The sequence below is a fragment of the Triturus cristatus genome, chromosome 8 (assembly GCF_964204655.1).
Source record: "Triturus cristatus chromosome 8, aTriCri1.1, whole genome shotgun sequence".
NCBI lineage: Eukaryota > Metazoa > Chordata > Amphibia > Caudata > Salamandridae > Triturus > Triturus cristatus.
Window position 1 is genome coordinate 134449335 of NC_140591.1, and position 19794 is coordinate 134469128.

The window sequence follows — 19794 nt, forward strand, 5'->3', positions numbered from 1 at the left end:
GAAAGAATGTAGGCCACATATAATGTACTGTCAATCACTAGAATCCCTTGGTCCATACATCATCCCAACTCCATCTGAAAAAAATCAACATCTTCTTCGCAGCTCGTCAAGCGAACATTACCAGAGAAAGTAAATAGTTGACTGTTTTAAGATGTCCAAAAAAATGAAGGACTACCACTAGAGTTTGGTAGGCTGGCCACCAGATGACTGGAGTTGCGAAGCCACTACCGCTGCTGGCACATAGGCAGGAGCACCACAAATTGGATACTGTGTTGTAAGCCTTAAACATGGTCAATCCACCATCCCACGGTATGATAGGGGACTGGTCAGCACTTTTTTCATTCTCTGAAGACAGATACCCAAAGTGGGGGTTCTCTCCTGAGAAAAAGTAAACTAATTTCCTTGATGCTTTGGAAGTTTTCTCCAGGGATGTGAAATTTGCTAAGATTTTTTTTTTTTTGCAAAAACTATGAAAAATATTTATAGGTCGGAAAATTCCAGGCAAAATGGGTTTTGTGTGAAATTCAGAACTTTGCAAGTATTTTGTATGCAAGGTCAATTTCGCTCAAGATGAAAAGCTAGGCAAGCTATGCCCTCATATTGAAGAAGGCTCAGAAGTTACTATTGTGACCCGGTTTTAGAGTACTTGCAAGAAACGATAAGCATGACATGGACTCACACACTAAATGCTTGAGTTTCTGGTGCCAGCTAACATTTTGCAAGAAAAATATATGTGGGTGCATAGCCATTGAACAAGTATAAATCCCATAAAGTAGAGATAGGCCAATAATCAGGAACTATGACTATGCTCATGTAATAACCTTTTGTACACCCCTAGCATCCTCCCAGCACTTGCTGTGGATAACGGATTCATACAAGAAAAAAGTAATTCGGCTTTGCTTTCCAAGGCCTTCTTGAAACAGTATGTGCCTTCCAACGCCACACGACATCAGAGGCGTTAGATGGGAGGACAGGACAGGCAAGTGGGCCTGTAGTAGCTACCGGAGGACCAGGTTCCTTCCTATTTTCAGGACATCCACTGACCCAAGCTATTATTTCATTCTGAGTTATGACATGAACATTTCCCTTGCACATTTCCCTTGTGAGGCGCCCTTAAAATCTGGCGAGGATCCTGCCATCCTGACCTCACACTGGACATTCTTAATCTAATTCAACACACTGGAATGTTCCTAGAATATTATAAGGAGGGTACCCTCGGAAAATCAAGCTTTCAAAGGTAGTGTGTAACCCCAAAAGATATCTGTCTTGAATCGTCCAAAGGCCCCTAAATTATTGCTGTTGGACTGAAGGCGTATTTTTCTGCCTTCACCCAAGTATAGCACACAGGTACATAGTGGTGAAGTCACAGATGAAGGTGTTGCTAACACAATGTTGACACCAGAACATGGGCTTCTATGGTAATTCTCAAGGGCATATTATCAAGCCCATTATCGCCGCTTTAGCAGCAGTTTTCTGCCGCTAAAGCGGCGATAATTTTAACGCCGTTTCTTGGTAATATACCCCTTGGTTCTCTCCTAAAATTATATTTGGCAAAAATCCTGAAACCCCGCAATCCTGACTACTTGCCTGGTTGACTTGGTATTGTCCTTGGACCTTTACCCTTTTGGTTTCCGTTCTAAAACATTATTTAGACTAGTAACCAAGATGTGAGTACATGTTGATTCATTCGATTTCTGTCTGTCAAATTCCTATCATTCTTACAGGTGTTTTTTGGTAAGATTATGAATGTGTTTTACTTATCATTGCAAAAGGATCTTCAGTGCCAGTCAAAAGGGAGCAGTGCATGCTAAGGAGTTACTCACCAGACTTCTTCGCCCCCGTTGGGCTGGTAGCGGCGTTCTCCTGGACCTTTCCCGTGCTGGCATCCTTTGCAGCAGGCACATCGGTTTCTTTACACTCTTCGCTTGAAGGATCTGCTTTGGACTCTGGGGCGAGCAAGCTTTCATTAGAACCCTTCTCAGTGGTACTTTCCTGGAGCTTGTCTTCAGAGGATGCGGAGGGCTTTGCGGCATCGCTACTCGCCGCGTCAGCAGCAGCCTTCTCGTCTGACGTTTTTGCCTCAACGGAAGTGGTGCTCTCTTTTTTCTGTTCCTCCTGGCTCTCAGATGCGTTGCACGGTGCTTCGTCTGTGGCGTTCTCCTGGCATTCCTCGTTCTCCTCATCCTTGTTTTCTACTGCTTCTCCATTGGCCTTGATATCTGAATCTGACTGGTCTCCCTTCATCTTTTTCCTGATTATGTGCCCACGAAAGCTGGCTTGGATTTTGGTTGCCGCCTTATGGGCTGTGTCTTCTGGTTTGTTGCCATCTTGCTCAATCTTTTGGTCAGTATCTTCCTGTTTTTCAACCTTGAACAGTAGAACAAAAAAGAATTATTATCTACTGCAGAACACTTCTCTTTCTGTAAATTTATTTGCAATGCCCATACCCTTCCACTCAAGAGGTGTAGGAAGTTATACCCACAGGTGTCGCCAACACACTCTGTTTATTCCCATATTATTCCTTCTTAATAGAACTCACTGGCACAGAAATTGGTGTAAAACCACAAACACCCTTCAAGTTTCAAACTGGGGTTATTCTAGACCTGAAGTGGCAAAGGTTGTTGCCAATTGATGGCTGAGTAACAGCGATTATATATCTAAATATTCAAATGTGAGTCACTTCCCATCAAGGTCTGCCTACAGCTTAAGAATGTTTTCCACCACCACCCTTCTCCATGTGAAGAGAGAGTCTACAAAAACATTTATTCACAAATCAACAATGACAACTATCATATGAACATGAATATCTTGCTGCAAAACGTTTCATCTACATAAAATTCCTAACTGCAGACAAACTCACGTTTCACCTTCTCTAAAATGACAATTTTAACTCCAGGTTCACCATGTTTTGGGGATAGATTTTTTGGTATTTACCAAGGATACCCCTGAGTCTTCATTCTTCCAACATTTCATCAACACGACCCTATTATCCATTACTAAACTAGATGTGTACACATTAGAAGAGTGTGCAGTACAGTTTACAACCAGTGGATCCCCTCACCGCTGTGACCAAAGGCCAAGCCACATCTAGCGCCAAAGCGTGAACTATGCAAGGACCATTGTCAGTCCCTGTCTTGGGGTTGAACAGGTGACTCCCAATTTCTGTTATATCTTTACAGTTCTCGCAATATTCCACGAGCACTAGGCTCATGTGCATTTTAGTCTTACGCTGCAGTAAAACCATTTAGCATTGCATGCTTGAGTACCTCATTCAACCATTCATCCTTTTTTGACAGCAGTGCAATCAATCACATTTTGCGGGAGTATGTACAAAATGTCAACCTTTAGAGGAAAAGATCAGGCTGGCATTAGATCATAACTGCTGGTCTTCCTACACCAGATATCATATTTACCACACTGGCAGAAACCTGTCAATGCAGCACTCTATAAGAACAAGCTCACCATGGCCCACAGGGATGCAAGATGTTATAAAGTGTTGTAAAACACAGAGGGACGTATTCACCAAGGCACTTTGGAGTATGTAAAGTAGAACTCCTGCAGTACATTTTTACATAGAATTACAAGACTCAATGAACTTGCCCCAGATCATATAAAATGGGAATAAAATGGAGATATTCATGTACAATTAGCACAAATAGAAAGGACTATGCACCTGGATCAACTGTGGTGTCAAAACGCGTTGAGTGCTGTTTGTTCTGTTTTGGTTGCACTATTGAAAGTACACAGCTAGTATGCCCTGAGTGTGAGCCTCACTGCCGTTGGACCATTATGACATATATATAGAGAGAGACATTTACAGCTATATCTATAGACATATCTTTAGATATATACACACACATACATACCCATGTGTGTGTGTGTGATTGGAATGTATTGGAACATGGTTTCAAACTGATGTGCCAGGCTGCTTTATTAGTATGACTAATGATGACTAAAGGCCTGATTTAGAGTGTTGGGGACAGCTTAATTCGTCACAAACACAACAGATATTCCGTCCGCTGTATTACAAGTGCCATAGGATATAATGGAGTAACCCGGTCCGCCAAACTCTAACTCAGGCCCTAAGCCGTATAAAAATGAGATAGTTAAGCACCATTATTATTAATAATTTGAATAATTAGATAATGACCTGAATGGTTCCTTGGGGAGCAAATAACTTGTGTTTATAGTCAATAACGTCAATATTCTTATTGTATAATTACTTGCTAGGATGTTGTTTTTCACCCACAACACAGTACTGACAGGAGTGGAAACGCAGAAAGTTTATTTCAACAAAGTGCTACCTGTTCACGGTTACTTTTCTATTTTACATAAGTTAATATATTGTTCAGTCATTTTATTATTTTGAAATGTAGTAACAGCAAAGGCAATCTATGCATCACATGCATGGCTATTTCCTTTTAAAGATCACATGCTACCGAAATTGAGCCACATCCCTACTTTCCATATCCACTCTTGTCATTCATGATCTGTAAACATTTATGTATCCAATCTCTCATTGATTTACACATCTCTCTTCAAATAGCCATAGTAGAGCCCATCCACTGCATCACAGCCCACATACACTGAAGATATTATGACCAGGCACTGAGGAGTCGAAGGCCAAGGGCCAAGACTTCATGTGGACATGAAGTTGCGTCACTGTCCTCCTGTAGGAAATGAGAGGTAGGGTTCTTACTGATGTCCACCTGTAGGCCATGTCTGATTTGGTTTACTCCACCAATGTGTTCTGCTGTGTAGTTATGTTCAAGAAAACATCCCTAGCCAACTATTGGTGTATTAGGTATACAAGACCATTATTCCCACATGATGGAAGAAGACTCAGTGTACCACATTTATCAATTAAAAACAATCTATTCATACAAAATCGTGTAAAAAGACAATAGTAGATTCTGTTTTACTGTTTGGGTAAACATATTTGGTACAATAACATCACAATACAAACAACACTTATTACAGTAATATTTGTTTTCCCAATGTCTCATACCACAGGCAAAGCTATATATGCTTTAGAGATGGTCTGTATAGAACAAACAGTACAATTGATCATTAGGTTAACTGTAAACAAAATCATGAGGGTAATAATGAAATAAATATAACAAATGGAAAACAAAAATACAATAAGTTTGAAGATTAATTTGGTGGCTTTTAATTCAATGATGAATCTTCATAATATCTTGCCACAATTAACCTACTGACACCCTACGCACTTGTCTCAGAGTTCCCACTAGACAGTGCGTGTGAATTTAGGTCTTGCATGTGGTGTCCATGAGACTTCTACAATTAGTGAACTCAAATGACCTCGCCATCTAGTAATTACACAGGCTGGAAATGAGATGGGCGGTGTGCCCAGAACCTGGCAGAGACATTAGGAATCACAGTCCTGGTCTAGCCGTCATGAGAGCATCTGGAAGGCGTCCACCACCTCAGAAGGCGGCACATCAGTATCTTATGACACAAGGCCCTTGAAGCACATCAAATATTATGAAGCGGTAACAGAAAGAAAGGAGTCCTACCAACCAGATGTAAGCTTCCTTGATGTTTCAATGCATAATATATTTCAAGTTATTTTTCAATAAATTATCTGCTAAAATGTTGAAAAGTGATTGCGTGTCTTCCAGTGCTGCGACGCCACATCTCCCCGAAAGAGTAAAATGGACACTCCCTCTGTCCTCTAGTATTTCCTGTGGGTCTCTAGAGCCACAAGGAAAGGGGTAGAAGGGAATGTGCTGTTCCTCCGCTTCCTTTGGGGCTCTACAAAACCAATGAATGTGGTAGATCGGCAAACACGCATGCGCTGTCATCCCATCCTTCCTCACCTCAATATGTAGTCGAGGGAAGCAGTGAGATAGGGGGTGATGGGATCTCTGTAGTGCTCAGAAGCAGGTGCATATTTCAGAGCCACTAGCGAGCATGATATCTACACCCTGGTCAGTCAAGGAGAGTGGGAACATGAAACACAAGAGGTTTAAGAGAGGGAAAGCAAGGAAGGGGGAAGGCATAGTGTATTTTAGATATAGGAGACTGGTTAGAGGAGAAATGCCATAGGTGGCGGAGATGTGGTGGGGTGGGTACCAGGGTGCAAATGTTTATTATGAATTTAATTGGAAGCAGTGATGGAAGAAGTGTAAGACACAGGGAAGATGTCAAGATGTCAGGTACCTTTCATGCATATTAAGCACAGTGTTGATGGAAACTGGTAAAGGTACTAGGAGGCCCGTGTTATTCAGTGTGGAACAGATTTTTTTTCTTTGCCTACACGCAGCTGTTCCAAGAAGATATCACATGACACACAACTGTAGAAGAGAAGGCATCAGAAATGGAGTGTTTCTCACATCGGGGCATCAACTAACACTGCAGACAGTGTGATTTTCACACTATTTGATGATCTGTGTATGTGTGTATGTATGTGGTATTTCTATAGCACAAAATTAGCCAAAAGCCAGGAGAGCGCTGTCACTTGGTACTCGCATAGTGGAAAGCAATTCGATTGCTGATACTTGTCAACTTCAGTTTTTCTCATTCAGGATAAGAGACATCAATTATTGAGGGCAAAGGTGATTTACTTTAGTTTGTAAACAGAGGGATTGTTGACAATGCAACCCGCATCACAAAGAAGACTGTTCTGCAACCATTGTCCTTTGCATCAAGATACACATGATGTCACAGCAGAAGGGATGGAGCAAAGAATGCCCAGGCTAAGTTGTGTACTATGCCTTACAGTCAAACCCATCAATGCTTTACTGTCATTTACCTGCCTCCCCACTAAAAAGAAATGTAGGGAATTTGATTTGTGCTTTGGAAAGATGATCCATTTCATTCGGTAAGGATTTTGCCCAGTTTCTGTTCAATCGCTGATCAATCTCAATTACTTTTTAGCTCTTGGAGGAACCTGCTTCTGACCATGTGACGCTGACCGCCGGGACGACCCAGCCCAATTCCTAATGTGAACACTTGTTGCCCTTCGGCCCCAATAGATATGGTTGGGTAGTGGCTCTAATGCTTTGCTGAAGCATTTATTTATCACTTAACTATCATATGAGATAGTACTGGAGTAGATTAAATAAAGACTTTGTTTGAGCAATAGTGGACAAACGGCCATTAGTCCTAAGTTACTAGCGAGCTAATATGTTCTTTCTGATCTTCCATTCTGGATAACTTTTTTGCAGAAGATGTGGCGTCTCCTGAACTCATAGATTGGTTTTTTCCACTCTGCATTTGGTCTTTTCAATTAGGATTTGGAATTGGACAGCCCTGACGGGCCCAGTGGACGACCTCCACAGATCTCTGTTCTAGTCTCATGTGGTCTCTAACTAAATTCCAGAGTTTTACTAGCACCTACGTTGCTTGGTAAGGTAATTTTAATCACCTTGATTCCCCTTGTGTGCAAATCAGACTGCTCTCCGGTGTAGCATTTCTCTGTTGCTTCACGTGAAAGAGATATCATCAAAAAGCAAAATCTGCAATACGTATTCTGATCAATTATATATGTTGATACCTCATGTAGCTCAGCATGCAAATGCTTGCCCATATCAAAAGGCTGGGCAGAAAAGATCTTCTAATGAAAAGAACAAATGAACATAGATACAATGGAAATTATGGTTATTTGGCTATAATTCAAACTGGGGCTGAGGCCAGAAGGGATTACACTTCATTTAATAAAAGAACCCCCTCACTGTGCAGGTGAGCTTTAAACCCAACAGAGATGCAGGTGGTGCCAGACCTTCTGGCAAGGCGATAGCGTCATGCATGTCACACCAGGTATCACCCTCAGAGGTGTCTGGCCTTAGTAGTGAGTGCACCTTCTGGAGCCCCATGAGTAGAGGTAGCGAGGTTATGACCTTTGATGATATATCCGCGCTACTACTGCCCCCATCCTGGTTCAAGCTGTCCTCCCGCGTTGGCAGTGTTCATGTTTTCATTTGTGAGTAATTGTCTAGGTGGTGCTTTCTGGCTTGAAAATAGCTTCTGGCCCGCTCATTACCTGAAAGTAATACTCAGGGATTTACTGGGGATCAGCGTTGGGTTTAAAGAACAGGGTCAGCTACATACTACAAACAGAGTATTGTTGAACTCATGTCACTTGCTCCCCGGAATGATGGAAGGATGCTGTGCATCAGAATGCTAACAGGCTCTTGATGTACAACTGCTAGCCGCAAAGTGCAGGCACTCGTAAGTCTCATGATAGAGTCGGCCTGCTCCGAGATATTCAAGCACACACACACATCTCCAGCAAGTAAACCACCACAGTGAATTAATGCACAAGCAGAAGGCATTGGAGCCAACACAGAAAGTCACAGGTTGTAATTTCAGCATTGCCAACTTAGCCTTTTCAGGCTTCCCGGTTCAATTAGCGAATGAATTGTGGCAGAACACAACTAATCATTAAAGTGCCGCCTGCAAGACTGAGGGTAAGAGTTTTAGTCTTTAAGTAAACAACAACTGCTATTATTTATATTTGCATTAATTGTTGGGATCCGCCTGTCTGAGAATTTGGGTTCCTACCAGAATCAGATGAAGCAGGGAGAAACATCATCACGTGCTGTGTCCTCCTCAAAGGCAAAACACATCTGGGAGCTGGCACATCTGTTTTCGGTACCCATATATGGGCATCACATGCTGGAAGAGATGTTTTTACACATCATATTATATGATCATTACTGCTTATCTCTGGAGAATTGAATGGAGTGATCTCCAAAGCAAATTTACTGTGCAAACTCTTTACCTCTTTAGATAAGCCAAAATATGTATCCAACCCCCCAGCTCTCAGAGCAAAGTGGAAGACACATCTCTACAACTAAGCAAAGAATCAGTAGGCGTTCTGTGGTCGCCAGATGTATGACCTAACACCAAACATAAACCTGTTCACATTAACAACAAATACAATTTAAATTGGCTGCAGTCACCTATGAAATAATCCATATTTATTTTGAATGAGGTGTGAATAGAACTGGGTGAGGCAGGAAGAAAGAGGAGATGAAAGCGAAGGAGATTGGAGAAAGGAAGAAGGAAAAATAATATAATGACGTCAGAACGATTTGTGATGTTCTAAATTTGTCCTTTTCATTATTTTATTATTTAACTTAAGGAAAGAAACTCAATTTAACCGTAAAGTCACTTTACACTAAATATAATCATCATTTACCGCATGTTTGCACGGGTTCTCTTCTGCAATGAATAGCTAAATAGCTCAGCCTAATCACTACTGATATACCATGGGGGCCAAAAAGGTTTTGCTGCAGTAATTAAAATAAAGACGAAAACATGCGGTAAAAAACCTAAACTTTGCTTCACATGACAAAATTAAAGCCAGAGTCCAAAGAGGATGAACTGCAGATCAATGAACACCTGCTTTGCAGTAGAAAGATAAAACAAACTGTGTTGTAATGATAAAACAGAAAATCTTTGTACAGGTGAAGTTCACGATATATATTTTCTACAGTTATGTCTTATTCAGAAAGGATGCAATTATTCGGAAAAAGGCTCGGGTCATATTTTGTTCACCTTACCCATCCCTTCATATATCTAATTAAGCCACCCATTAAATTTAGAGGCGAAACCATAACAATCCAAGTAAATTGAAGGATTACAGTGGCAAAGTCAAGGCAGAAGGAAACAGAAAAGAAATCGATGGGACTTTTAAGCAGCCAGACTAAATGAAATTTGTAGCATGCCGCATTGAAAGACAACAATAATGTGATAAGAGCTACCTCCGAAACCATTAAACTTCAACAGGAAGCCATTTACTCCTACTTTTATGTCAGTTCTGCAATAATGGGCATCAATGAACCATTCAATTAAGGCAGGGCATTGTGTGGAAAGCAGTGGTTATGGATAATTCCCTCAATCTATAATTCAAGACGTACAAGAAGAAGGCCTGGAGCTGCCTTCATTTTCCCCTTCCACAGCCAGCACAGGGGCTGACATGTCACAGTGCCCAAGACAGTAGATTTGCATTATGATATTATGAGTTAAATCCCTAGTTTCTCTGCTGACAACCGGTGTCATCTTGGGCAGCCCGCTTTATTTCATTGTGTGTCAAATCTCTACGGAGGTTCTTGGAAGGCTACTATAAAATTGCAACATTATCAAGAACTCGACACAATTGCAAGATGTTTGTCCAAGAACGGGGCGCACGAGTCCCAGGCAGCGCATAACTTTAAGCAGTTTGGCGGGCTGAGCGGCCATTGGTTAAAAATGTAGGAAGAGGGATCACTTCCCTAGGGTTGTTTCAAGAGAGCTTGAGGCTTGTGGCCATGGAACATGGTTGCGTGGTGTCACAGCAGATTATCACCACGCTGGCCACATTTGTGAGCGGAGCCGCATAATTTAGGGCTCCCTAATTTTACTAATTATTCATTCATCAAATATACTAACATGTTAATTGGAGTGTCAAGAGTGGCAGCATATCATTGTAGCCAATCCGCATTTGTAGAACCAAAGTGTATTCCTTGAATTGCTTATGGTATTGTGCATTAGTTTAGCTGTAATTTCTTAATGTTGGCCAGACTGCAAGAAGTCCTGAGCTCCTCGAAGTATTCCTTTAAGCGATGCATTGCTGAATTTCCATGTTGTCACACCTCTATCTTTACATTTCAGGTGCATCTTTGTTAGCTAGAAGTATGAGTTAGTGTTTTTGCTTTGGGAAATGTTCGATTAGAGGAGTTAATTGGAGCTTTCTCCTGATTTTTGCCATGTGTGGTGATGGGAGAGAAAATCCTGCACCAGGCGGACCGGACTGCAGCTATCTCCAAGCCCGTGCAGCTGTGTACTTCCTTGTTTGGTTCTGAGAACTTGGGGAGTCTACCTGCTCCCACAAGACGGTGCATACTGATTGGTCTATTCAGTGGGAGTTGGTGGCACAGCTGCGGAAATCCTGTTTTGCTATAATTGTGTGTTCTTTAGAAGAGTTTAGCAGATCCTGTTGTTGACACCAAAACATGGGCTTCTATGGGAATTCTCAAGGGCATATTATCAAGCCCATTATCGCCGCTTTAGCGGCAGTTTTCTGCGGCTAAAGCGGCAAAAATTTTAACTCTGTTTCTTGATAATATACCCCCAAGTTCTTGAGTTAGACTCAAACGTTTCCTGCCTGTTGCCCTGAACGTTAGCATGGTTAATCTGATGCTGACACCTTCCATTTCGAATTTTCCCTTTTCTCTATTGAGTCTTATTTAGCTTAGGAAAGTTATTTTATGGAACCAATATATTATCTATTTTGCACCCTGTTTTTGATTATGATTTGCCATTTCATCTGAATAATATGTAATTTCAGATTACACAACCGAATGGATAAATACATTCATTTGATGACTGATTTACTGATTGTTTTAAACTTGTAACTTTTACTAATTTTGCTAATTAAACTTTACGGTTTGAAACCATCCTATCTGCCGTCCTTGTGGAACCAAATCATTTTCACTGTAAGTTGGGTTGTGCTGCTGATGCTAGCTCCTTTCACACACTTTCAGTTGCTTATCAAAGTTCCATATGATCAGTGGCACAACCTGTCCGACAACTATACCAGGACCTATAGCTATAAGAAAGTGTGCTGGATCATGAGTGACAAGGAATTATGCATGGAAATTCCAAGTGTCCAGGATTTCCACTAATGGCCAGTATTTCCACACATATATTCTACTATTATGAGTTAAACTCCAAGGAACGGAGAGTAACAGTGTAGGCCCAACTTCGAAATTCCACATGGAATTCACAAATCCATCCCGTGTAACACACACATTTTAAAACCTGCTATAAGCAGGTGGTAAAAGTGTGCAAGGAGGTCAATGTGGGACAAGGTGTGGTGAAATAGGAGTTTGAGGGAGGTCGGCAAGAGGTGGGCAGGATGTCGCCTGGCAGGCCGGGAAGATTTTATGCTCCCCCTGGTCCCTGACAGAGGAAGATCGGACTTAGCTGCAGTTCAGTCCTTTCCCAGTTCAATTGTGCTAGAAGGATCTTCAAGCCAGTAAAATTCTGGTGTTCCTGCCTCTGGAAAATCCCTTATAATTGTGCGTAATGGAATTCCACAGGGGAATTAGACTCCGCACAACTCGTAGTTGAATCAACAGAGTGCCAGGGAGTTTGTACTGTGACTTTGAGGGAACAGCAATGTGATGATACCCATCAACTATCATTTGTTGAGATTTAAACTGAGCCTAGTGAAAAGAGTATCATTCCATGGAGGAGCATGTGCAGATCTAAAGCTACCCCAGTGGCCATTAGCGAGAAAGAGCTTCTCAGCTCCATTTAGAGGAAGGGGCTAACGGAGAAAGGCAAATTCCCTAGCTGCACCACTGGAAGTCTAATCATTTTATCTGAAGATCCCTCAATGGTTGATATCCTAATAACAGAGACACTTCTTACTCTGCATTGAGCTCTGCCAAGATTCAGGCACACCCTGGAAGCATTTGGCGACCAGGGTGGGATCCCAATGATGAAGAATGTCACCAAATAGGTTGGTGAGTGAGGGTTCTTAATAAACACCCTGTGGGTACCAAGGCACACTGACCTCAAGGATTATGAGAACCTAATCTTCTAATCTTTAGTTGAGTAGGTAGCAGACTCATTCTTGTTTGTTATATCAGAGTTAATCCTGCTATAAATGGTGGTAAATAACGTTTCTGATTGGGGGTGGCTGCCTCACAATCGTTTATTAAGTTAACTTTATGAAAAGTCCACCATGGCAACGATGGTGCTTGTCAGTAGAAGTACAGTATAAGATTCCCAACATTCAGGGAAACATCTCTTAGCATAAGAGAGAAAGCTGATGTGCAGGTGATGATAAATCACACCTTCTTTTCAGTGCCCATTAAAAGGTATGAGAAATGACCCCACCCAGCATGGGTAATAGTTGGCTTTCAGCTGGTATTTTCTCTCCGGGGTGATTCTTCTCAGGGCAATGACTGTCACTTTGATGGAGAAATGTCTGATGCCATAACCATGACCTCTAATACAGATGATTTACTGTGAAGACGCACTTAAATCAGCCGCAATGATGAACAGAAAATCTGCCCTACAACCTATGAGTAAGGTTCGCTCTTCTTATGATACAGTTTTTGACTAACGCCAATATATAGTGAAGGGGCCCAGTGCATAATGCTCTCGTGTGTGAAATCGCCATTCAGCTGTAATATGATTTTTCTGGCAAGGTGCTGCAGGAATTTGTATTTATGTATATTTCTTTTACTTTTTTTATACAGTACTGCATCTCCTTGAGGAGTGTCAATGAGCTTTTGAGAGATCAATTTCAGAAGTCACAACAAGCCTGCATCCTTACAGATAACATACTTGAATAACACAATAAATGGTGGAAGGATGAATGGAGGGAAGAAGAGAAGGGATTAGACTGTGATGCTTTTCACCAAAGAGGACTGGAAATAGGGAGGAAAAATAAGCACTGGCAAAGCTAATAGGGCTAGCCTTGATAAGCGTGGCAAGAAAGCTACAGCAGTCTCTAGGCCATACATGATAAGTAGTAACTATAGAGGAGTGAACTAGTGTTTTAGAAAACAGCAGAAACGGAATATTATTAAGTGTTGGTGTTTTGTGACTATTCAGCTTTAGCTCCATGTTCTCAGAAGATTGATGAAGTACTGCATTTGGACAATTAAATGTACTTTTTAGGTATTTTGAGCTCTGGCTTCACAACACAGCTGTCTATAGACCTTTTATTACCAATCCTTTAAAATATACATTAAAAGTGCTTTGGCTTTGCCCCGAGGCGTATTTATTTCGCATCTCATGCTGTTCGATGTATCATTCTGTCTTCTAAAGAGTACTTGCACTGAAATGCACAAGGGGCTATTTTACATCTCAAAAGAACACCAAATCATTACACGTTGAATTATTTATTTCAGCCATGTATTCTGTACAAACAACATCATTTTACTGCCTTTTTAACTCCAATTGTATTTTTATTGTTTTAGTTAGAAATTGTGTGCCAATTTCTCTCTCTCTCTCTCTCTCTCTCTCTCTCTCTCTCACACACACACACACACACACACACATTTATATTTGCACACACACACACGTTAGGGCACATATACCAGCTGCATAAAACAAAGCATGCTTTGGCAATGCCAATAGGTTTGGCTTTAATGTGGTAACACATGTAAACACAGGCATGCACAAATGCATTCTGAATATATTGTCAAATTAAAGTCAGATTCCCTGACTTGGCTAAAGCCTGTTCTCTTTATGGTTCACTTGAGCATCATTGATGCACTAACTGATATGCTACAGGTATCCCATCCTTGTTTATTAGTTTTGTGTGTTTGATGCTCAACACTATATTGTAATGTATGTGCTTTGTCTCATGCACGAAGAGCCAACAAGACCGAATTAATCCCAGCCAGTGGTTACCTCCTGTGATAATCTCTGTCATGCCCAGCAGTTGGGTATAACATCAGTTTTGGGAGACCAATACCCTTAACACAAGGCAAAGTTAAAAGCATGGTCTACTTGCAATAAATACAATTGTGTTTATTTATTTGTTTATGGCCTTCTATGGTGCAGCTATAGCTAAGAAGGTGTAAAGTAGGCTTTACAAATAACTAGAGAGACACAGTGCAAGAAAAGAGTATCTGAAAGGCTTAAAGATCATAACAAGGAGACTAAAGGGAAGTGAACCAACCAGGCAACATTAAGAGCAGTTAGTTCGGGTGAAGGAGGAACAGGTGAGGTTTCAGCAGCTTCCTGAAATAAGCAAGTCAGGTTGAGTTCTAATGGAAGAGGAAGGGGTTCCAGAGGCTGCAAAGATGCTCAAGAGATTGGCTGTTTTAGTGTTCAAGGCTGTTTGCAAGAGGAGTGACTCCTTGTCTCTAAATCATCTCTGATATGTTTGCCAGAGAAGGTAACATGTGCTGAAAGATAGGGATGGGGTCTTGAGATGAATGACCTACTGACGTAGACATCAGTTTTGAACTGTATTCTGGTGTGGATGGGAAGCTAGTGGGGTCCCTTGAGCACCAGAAAAGTGGTGGAATTTTCCTGTTGAAGGAATCAGTCGAACTGTCGCTTGGAAGAGTGCATTAATGTGAGTGAGGGAAGACTGTGGAACTCCTGCAAGGTGTCGTGGTCCAGGTGGGAGCTGTTCATGGTGTAGACCGAGGTTCTCAGTGTGCTGGGGTCAGGGGGTGCTTTGATCTTTTCAGGGCATGAAGGATGCAAGTTGCTCCAGTTTGTTGAAGTGTGGGATTAGAGTGCTACCAAGAGTGAACCCTAAGGATTGTGCACTTGGTTCTAAAGTATGTAAGTCAGGATGACAAAGTTTAACCAAAAGTAACCACTTTTCTTTCTAGATTAATAATCTTAGGCATTATATTTAAGACAGGTTCAAGCACTTACAAGCAGTGGCTTTCATCTGCACTGATTCTTTCTTGGGAACTGACAGCCTCTGTTTCAATATAATTAATATTTCTGTGTTTTGCTGTGGTTGTGTGTTCCCATACAACGTATAGTGGACCTAAAGACTGTGGGGCATATCAGCAACAACCGGCGATAATTATCGCTAAGCGCACTTAGCGCTAGGATAATTATCGCCGGCTAGCGTGGATTTTTATCGCTGAGATAGCGTGCTATTAGCAACGCTTATCTCAAAAGCGATAAAAATCCTCACGCTAACTGCCTAACGTGAGATTATCGCTGGAAACCCAGCGATAATCTCACAAAATGTGGCGTTAGCTTGATGATAGGGCCTCACATACTTAGCCATGATATCCACCTTCCATAGGATATCATGGCTAAGTCAGTCCTGAAGCAGGCGTAAGGAAAGTAGCGATAACAGGTGTTAACGCTATTTTTCTTGCCGCTATGCTTCATAGCATGGGGCTTGATGATAGGAGAAATGTCGCTTAGCGACATTTCTCCTGTCATGTCAGGTCAGGATCGCCCACTTTGCATCTCATTAGAGACGCAAAGCTGGGAGTTAGGAATGCTGACGCTAAAGCAAGGTTTCACGCGTTAGCGTGACCTTGCTAATTAGGCAATAAAATTATCGTCCTTTTCGGCCGAAAACGGCCGCAAAAGCGGCAATCATTTTCTAGCGCCGCCTTGTAAATATGCCCCTGTATCTCTTGCTCATAGGAGATATTAACAGTTGTCAATATAATTACATTACAAACGGGACGATGCACCCTGCTTGTATATAAATGGCACAGTGGGTTACTTGAAAAACATGGATGGCTTGCACAACACATTAAAGTCAGTTTTGTGTCTGTTCTCTATGAAGTCAGAATACAATTCAAATAAAAAAATTATGATAGGAATTCTTGCATCGTTTCCTAAGAAGCAACCAGGTATATTCTTTGTAGACGCATTTTAACAGTTTTTTGTGTTGCTGTTGTGCACAAACAAGAGGACCAGCTATATGGCCATCACTCCGATCCCATTGAAAAAGCAGCACCTTGGGTTTATTACCTAGGTTACACTTTCCCTAAATGGCGCAGTAAGTAATGCCAGACATCTTTCTGTCTCGGTGGGTTGCAATTGTGTACCTCAATACAGCAACCACAGACTGTCTACTGGCCTATGTTAGCCATTGTGCAGAATGAGTTTCCCTTGCAATCTTCTCACTGTGACAAGAATATTCAAGTGTCCAATTTTTTAAAGTATGGCATTAACCTAATTGTAGTTCGGTGTAGTGTGGGAATCCCACATGCTGATGAGATAGAATATCCTTCCTACACTATCTTCCTACACTATCAAGGGACAAAAGATCAAAAGAAGAGTTAGTACACATTGTCTGTACCTAACTCTGCATGTACATAGCTTGGTGATATGTACAACTTCAAGGTATGTGGATGTGGAGTAAAGAGTATTAAATCCTTACCTCCCTTTGTGTACTTACCTTTCAATAGTTTGTCCCTCAATATTGTGGTAACGATCTTCTGTCCTGTTGATATTTGGGGTGCGATATTCCCTACTACAAACTTGTAATTCAAGTCTTTGTGACTATTTAATACGTGCAACAATGTTTTTTTAGAGGTAACAAAACAATGAGACGATAGACCTTGAAACATAAAACATTAACAGATTCCCCTCTGCAGTTTGACTGAGCTCATCTTCAAAAGAATGAATCCTAGATCACTGTTGACCTAATAGAGAAAATATGCCATGGTTAATCTGTACAGATGGCCAGATTTTACCCCTTCAAACTTCCTCTTCTAGTTTCTTCCCATTGTGGGGAAAACATTAATTCTATGTGCAGACTGATACATGCATGTATGGCACACTGAGTAAATAAAATGTTATTTGGATATTTGTTTACTGTGTCACTGCACTGATGAAGGCTTTTACAAATATTATGTTCAAAAGACAAAAACAATGTCCACCCATGATTTTGATTTTCTCTGATACCAAGCATTTAGGCCTGGTGGATTGAGCACCAGGATATCCATCAAAACATATTGCCTCCATCTAATAAGCTGACGTGCTTGCTTTTTCATAGTATATTCTGGCTCACAGGTCACTTTAAACATTCCCTCCTCTTTATCTGTTGCTTTTACTTTGTAACTTTTCGAAAAATGAACACTAACCAAGGCACATTAATAAATGAGCAACAACTAGTGCTGCTTTTTGGTTGGAAAGGGACATGGAAACATTATTTCCATGACATTGTTGTATAATACCTATATCTCATGAAACTCAAATCTGCAATTCACTTTATACTAAAATACATATTCCCAAACCAGAAGCGAAGCATGGCATTCTCAATATCTGAATAATCATTTCACCAAGATTAACATGTTGAACACCTATACCAAAATATAACATAATCATGATGAATCCATAAGATTTTGGTTATTTAACCATATTCTGAAGGTATGAATAAATAATTTGGGGGGGGCGTGGCTTGGCCATGAACAGGAATGACCGTACTCTAGGCGAGCTCTGTGCTCACACTCTATAAACCCCACATTCTGATCAATATCCTGTCCCCAAATCAGCATACAGTGCCAGACAGTGCGGAGAAGTGTTGTGGGACTGTGCTGCAGCCCCAGCGATGAGAACAGGAGCATCGGTCCATCGGGCGAGGACGACAACATCTGCCAGCAGGAAGCAACACCGAGATGAAGTAGAGGCCGGCCCCTGGGATTCATGGAGCCCAGGGAGGTGAGGAGGAACCGCTTTCCTGACATTGGAGCTAGGGAAGTTGACTCTGCCTTGGCGCCCTCTCCCTCCCCAGGGACTGACAGCGATGGTCCAGACCATGGTGGCCGAGAACACTTGGGCCTGCGTCCTGGGACACAGACGAGTGGCCCGTGAGGAGAAGCGCCGGGAGTCTGCCTCAGAGACTCCGTCCTCGATCCAAAAGCCCACCAAAGAGGATGGGTCGGCAGCGCAACCCCAACTTCGAAACATTCGGCGGAGGGCCTGTGAATATTGCAGGGACATAACGTGGCTGCGCAACAGCATAAATTATGGGCTTAAATCCACTTATTTAAGGGCCAAGCGGAAAAGTGTGGTGGTGATCAGAGGTAGAGGAACAAGTATTAGTGGAGGTGTGGGCTAAATCCAAGGCCCCCTTTCCTCCGCTTCCTCTATAGAGCATAAATTCGACCCAACCTGCATAAAAGGGCACCGATTGGAACAGAGGTGCCATGTGACACACATAGCAAGGGCCAGGATTTCAGGCCCAACAGAGCGGAGCCAAGACTACAGTGGCGGAAGCAAATAGGTGGCGGAAATAACAGTGAGGAGCAGAGGAGTGACAGCAGCCCACATATGTCTAGAGACATAGACGAGCGGTCAGCGGCAAAGACGCAACCCCTGCAAATGCACTGAGGAGGCGAGTTGAGCACACAGAAGCGTACAATCAGGGAGCCAACCCCCCCCCATCAAAAAACTTTGACAATGGTGAAGCCAAAGGGTGCAAGAACATCGCAATCCAACAAGATGGATAACTATGCCGTTCCATGACCTACGCACCAGGCACAAGGGGATGAGGCAGTACAGCCCTCACTAGGGGCAATTATGGCGGTGATTAAAAAGATGTTAAAGGCTGCAGTAACAGACTATCAGAAGCAGAAACACATATATCACAACTCCAGTGCACGACGAAGAGACTGGAGGCGCAAGTAGAGACGCTGATGCAACAGACCTCGACATTGGCGGCAAAGCTGGAGGATCAGGAAGGAAAGGCTAGAAGCAATAATATCAGAGTGGTGGGGGTCCCGGAGGGGGCAGAAGGCCCCAGTGTGGACCTGTTTGTGGAAGATTTCATTATTAACACACTGAAGCCCAAAAGACAATCAAAAACCTTCTCAGGGGAAACGGCACACAGAGCCGGGGTGCCGAAGCCACAAATGGGGGTCCCTCCACGCACAATAATAGCAAGACTTTTAACTATCCCAGCTGCAAGATCCAAAGGTGATACACAATATGAAAATGCCCAGATCTGTCTCATCCCTGACTTCACAATTCAAGTCCAGCGCCAACGGAGAAGCTTCAAAGCTGTAAAGAGAAAGGGAGCTCAAATGATATGATGCTCTTCCCAGCGAAGCTCCGAGTAATCGCAGAAGATAAAACCTGGCACTTCACAACACTAGAAGAAGCATGGGAATGGATGGAGGGTTGGCACGCGGTGAACAGGAGGTGATCTAAAGAAACAAGATGAGGCCACAAGAGCCTGGAACACAGATCAGAGACTGTAGAATTACAGGTGGGACCCATGCCACCAGACCAGCAGGGGGTAGGGGGAGGTGATGAAAGCTAAAGGCATTGACCCGCTCGCAAGGTAAGAAGAAAAGACACTGATACTATAACACACAGAAG

At 42.2% G+C, this 19794-nt stretch overlaps 1 protein-coding gene across 3 annotated transcripts in view; it reads right to left on the minus strand.

Annotated features, from left to right (window-relative positions):
- GAP43 (growth associated protein 43) overlaps positions 1–19794 on the minus strand; it is a 209988-nt gene that overhangs the window by 94421 nt on the left and 95773 nt on the right. For all 3 annotated transcript variants that reach the window (XM_085621153.1, XM_085621155.1, XM_085621154.1), the window contains exon 2: positions 1824–2367. In XM_085621153.1, coding sequence (XP_085477279.1) covers positions 1824–2367 — 544 coding nt within the window. The remainder of the gene's footprint in view (positions 1–1823; positions 2368–19794) is intronic.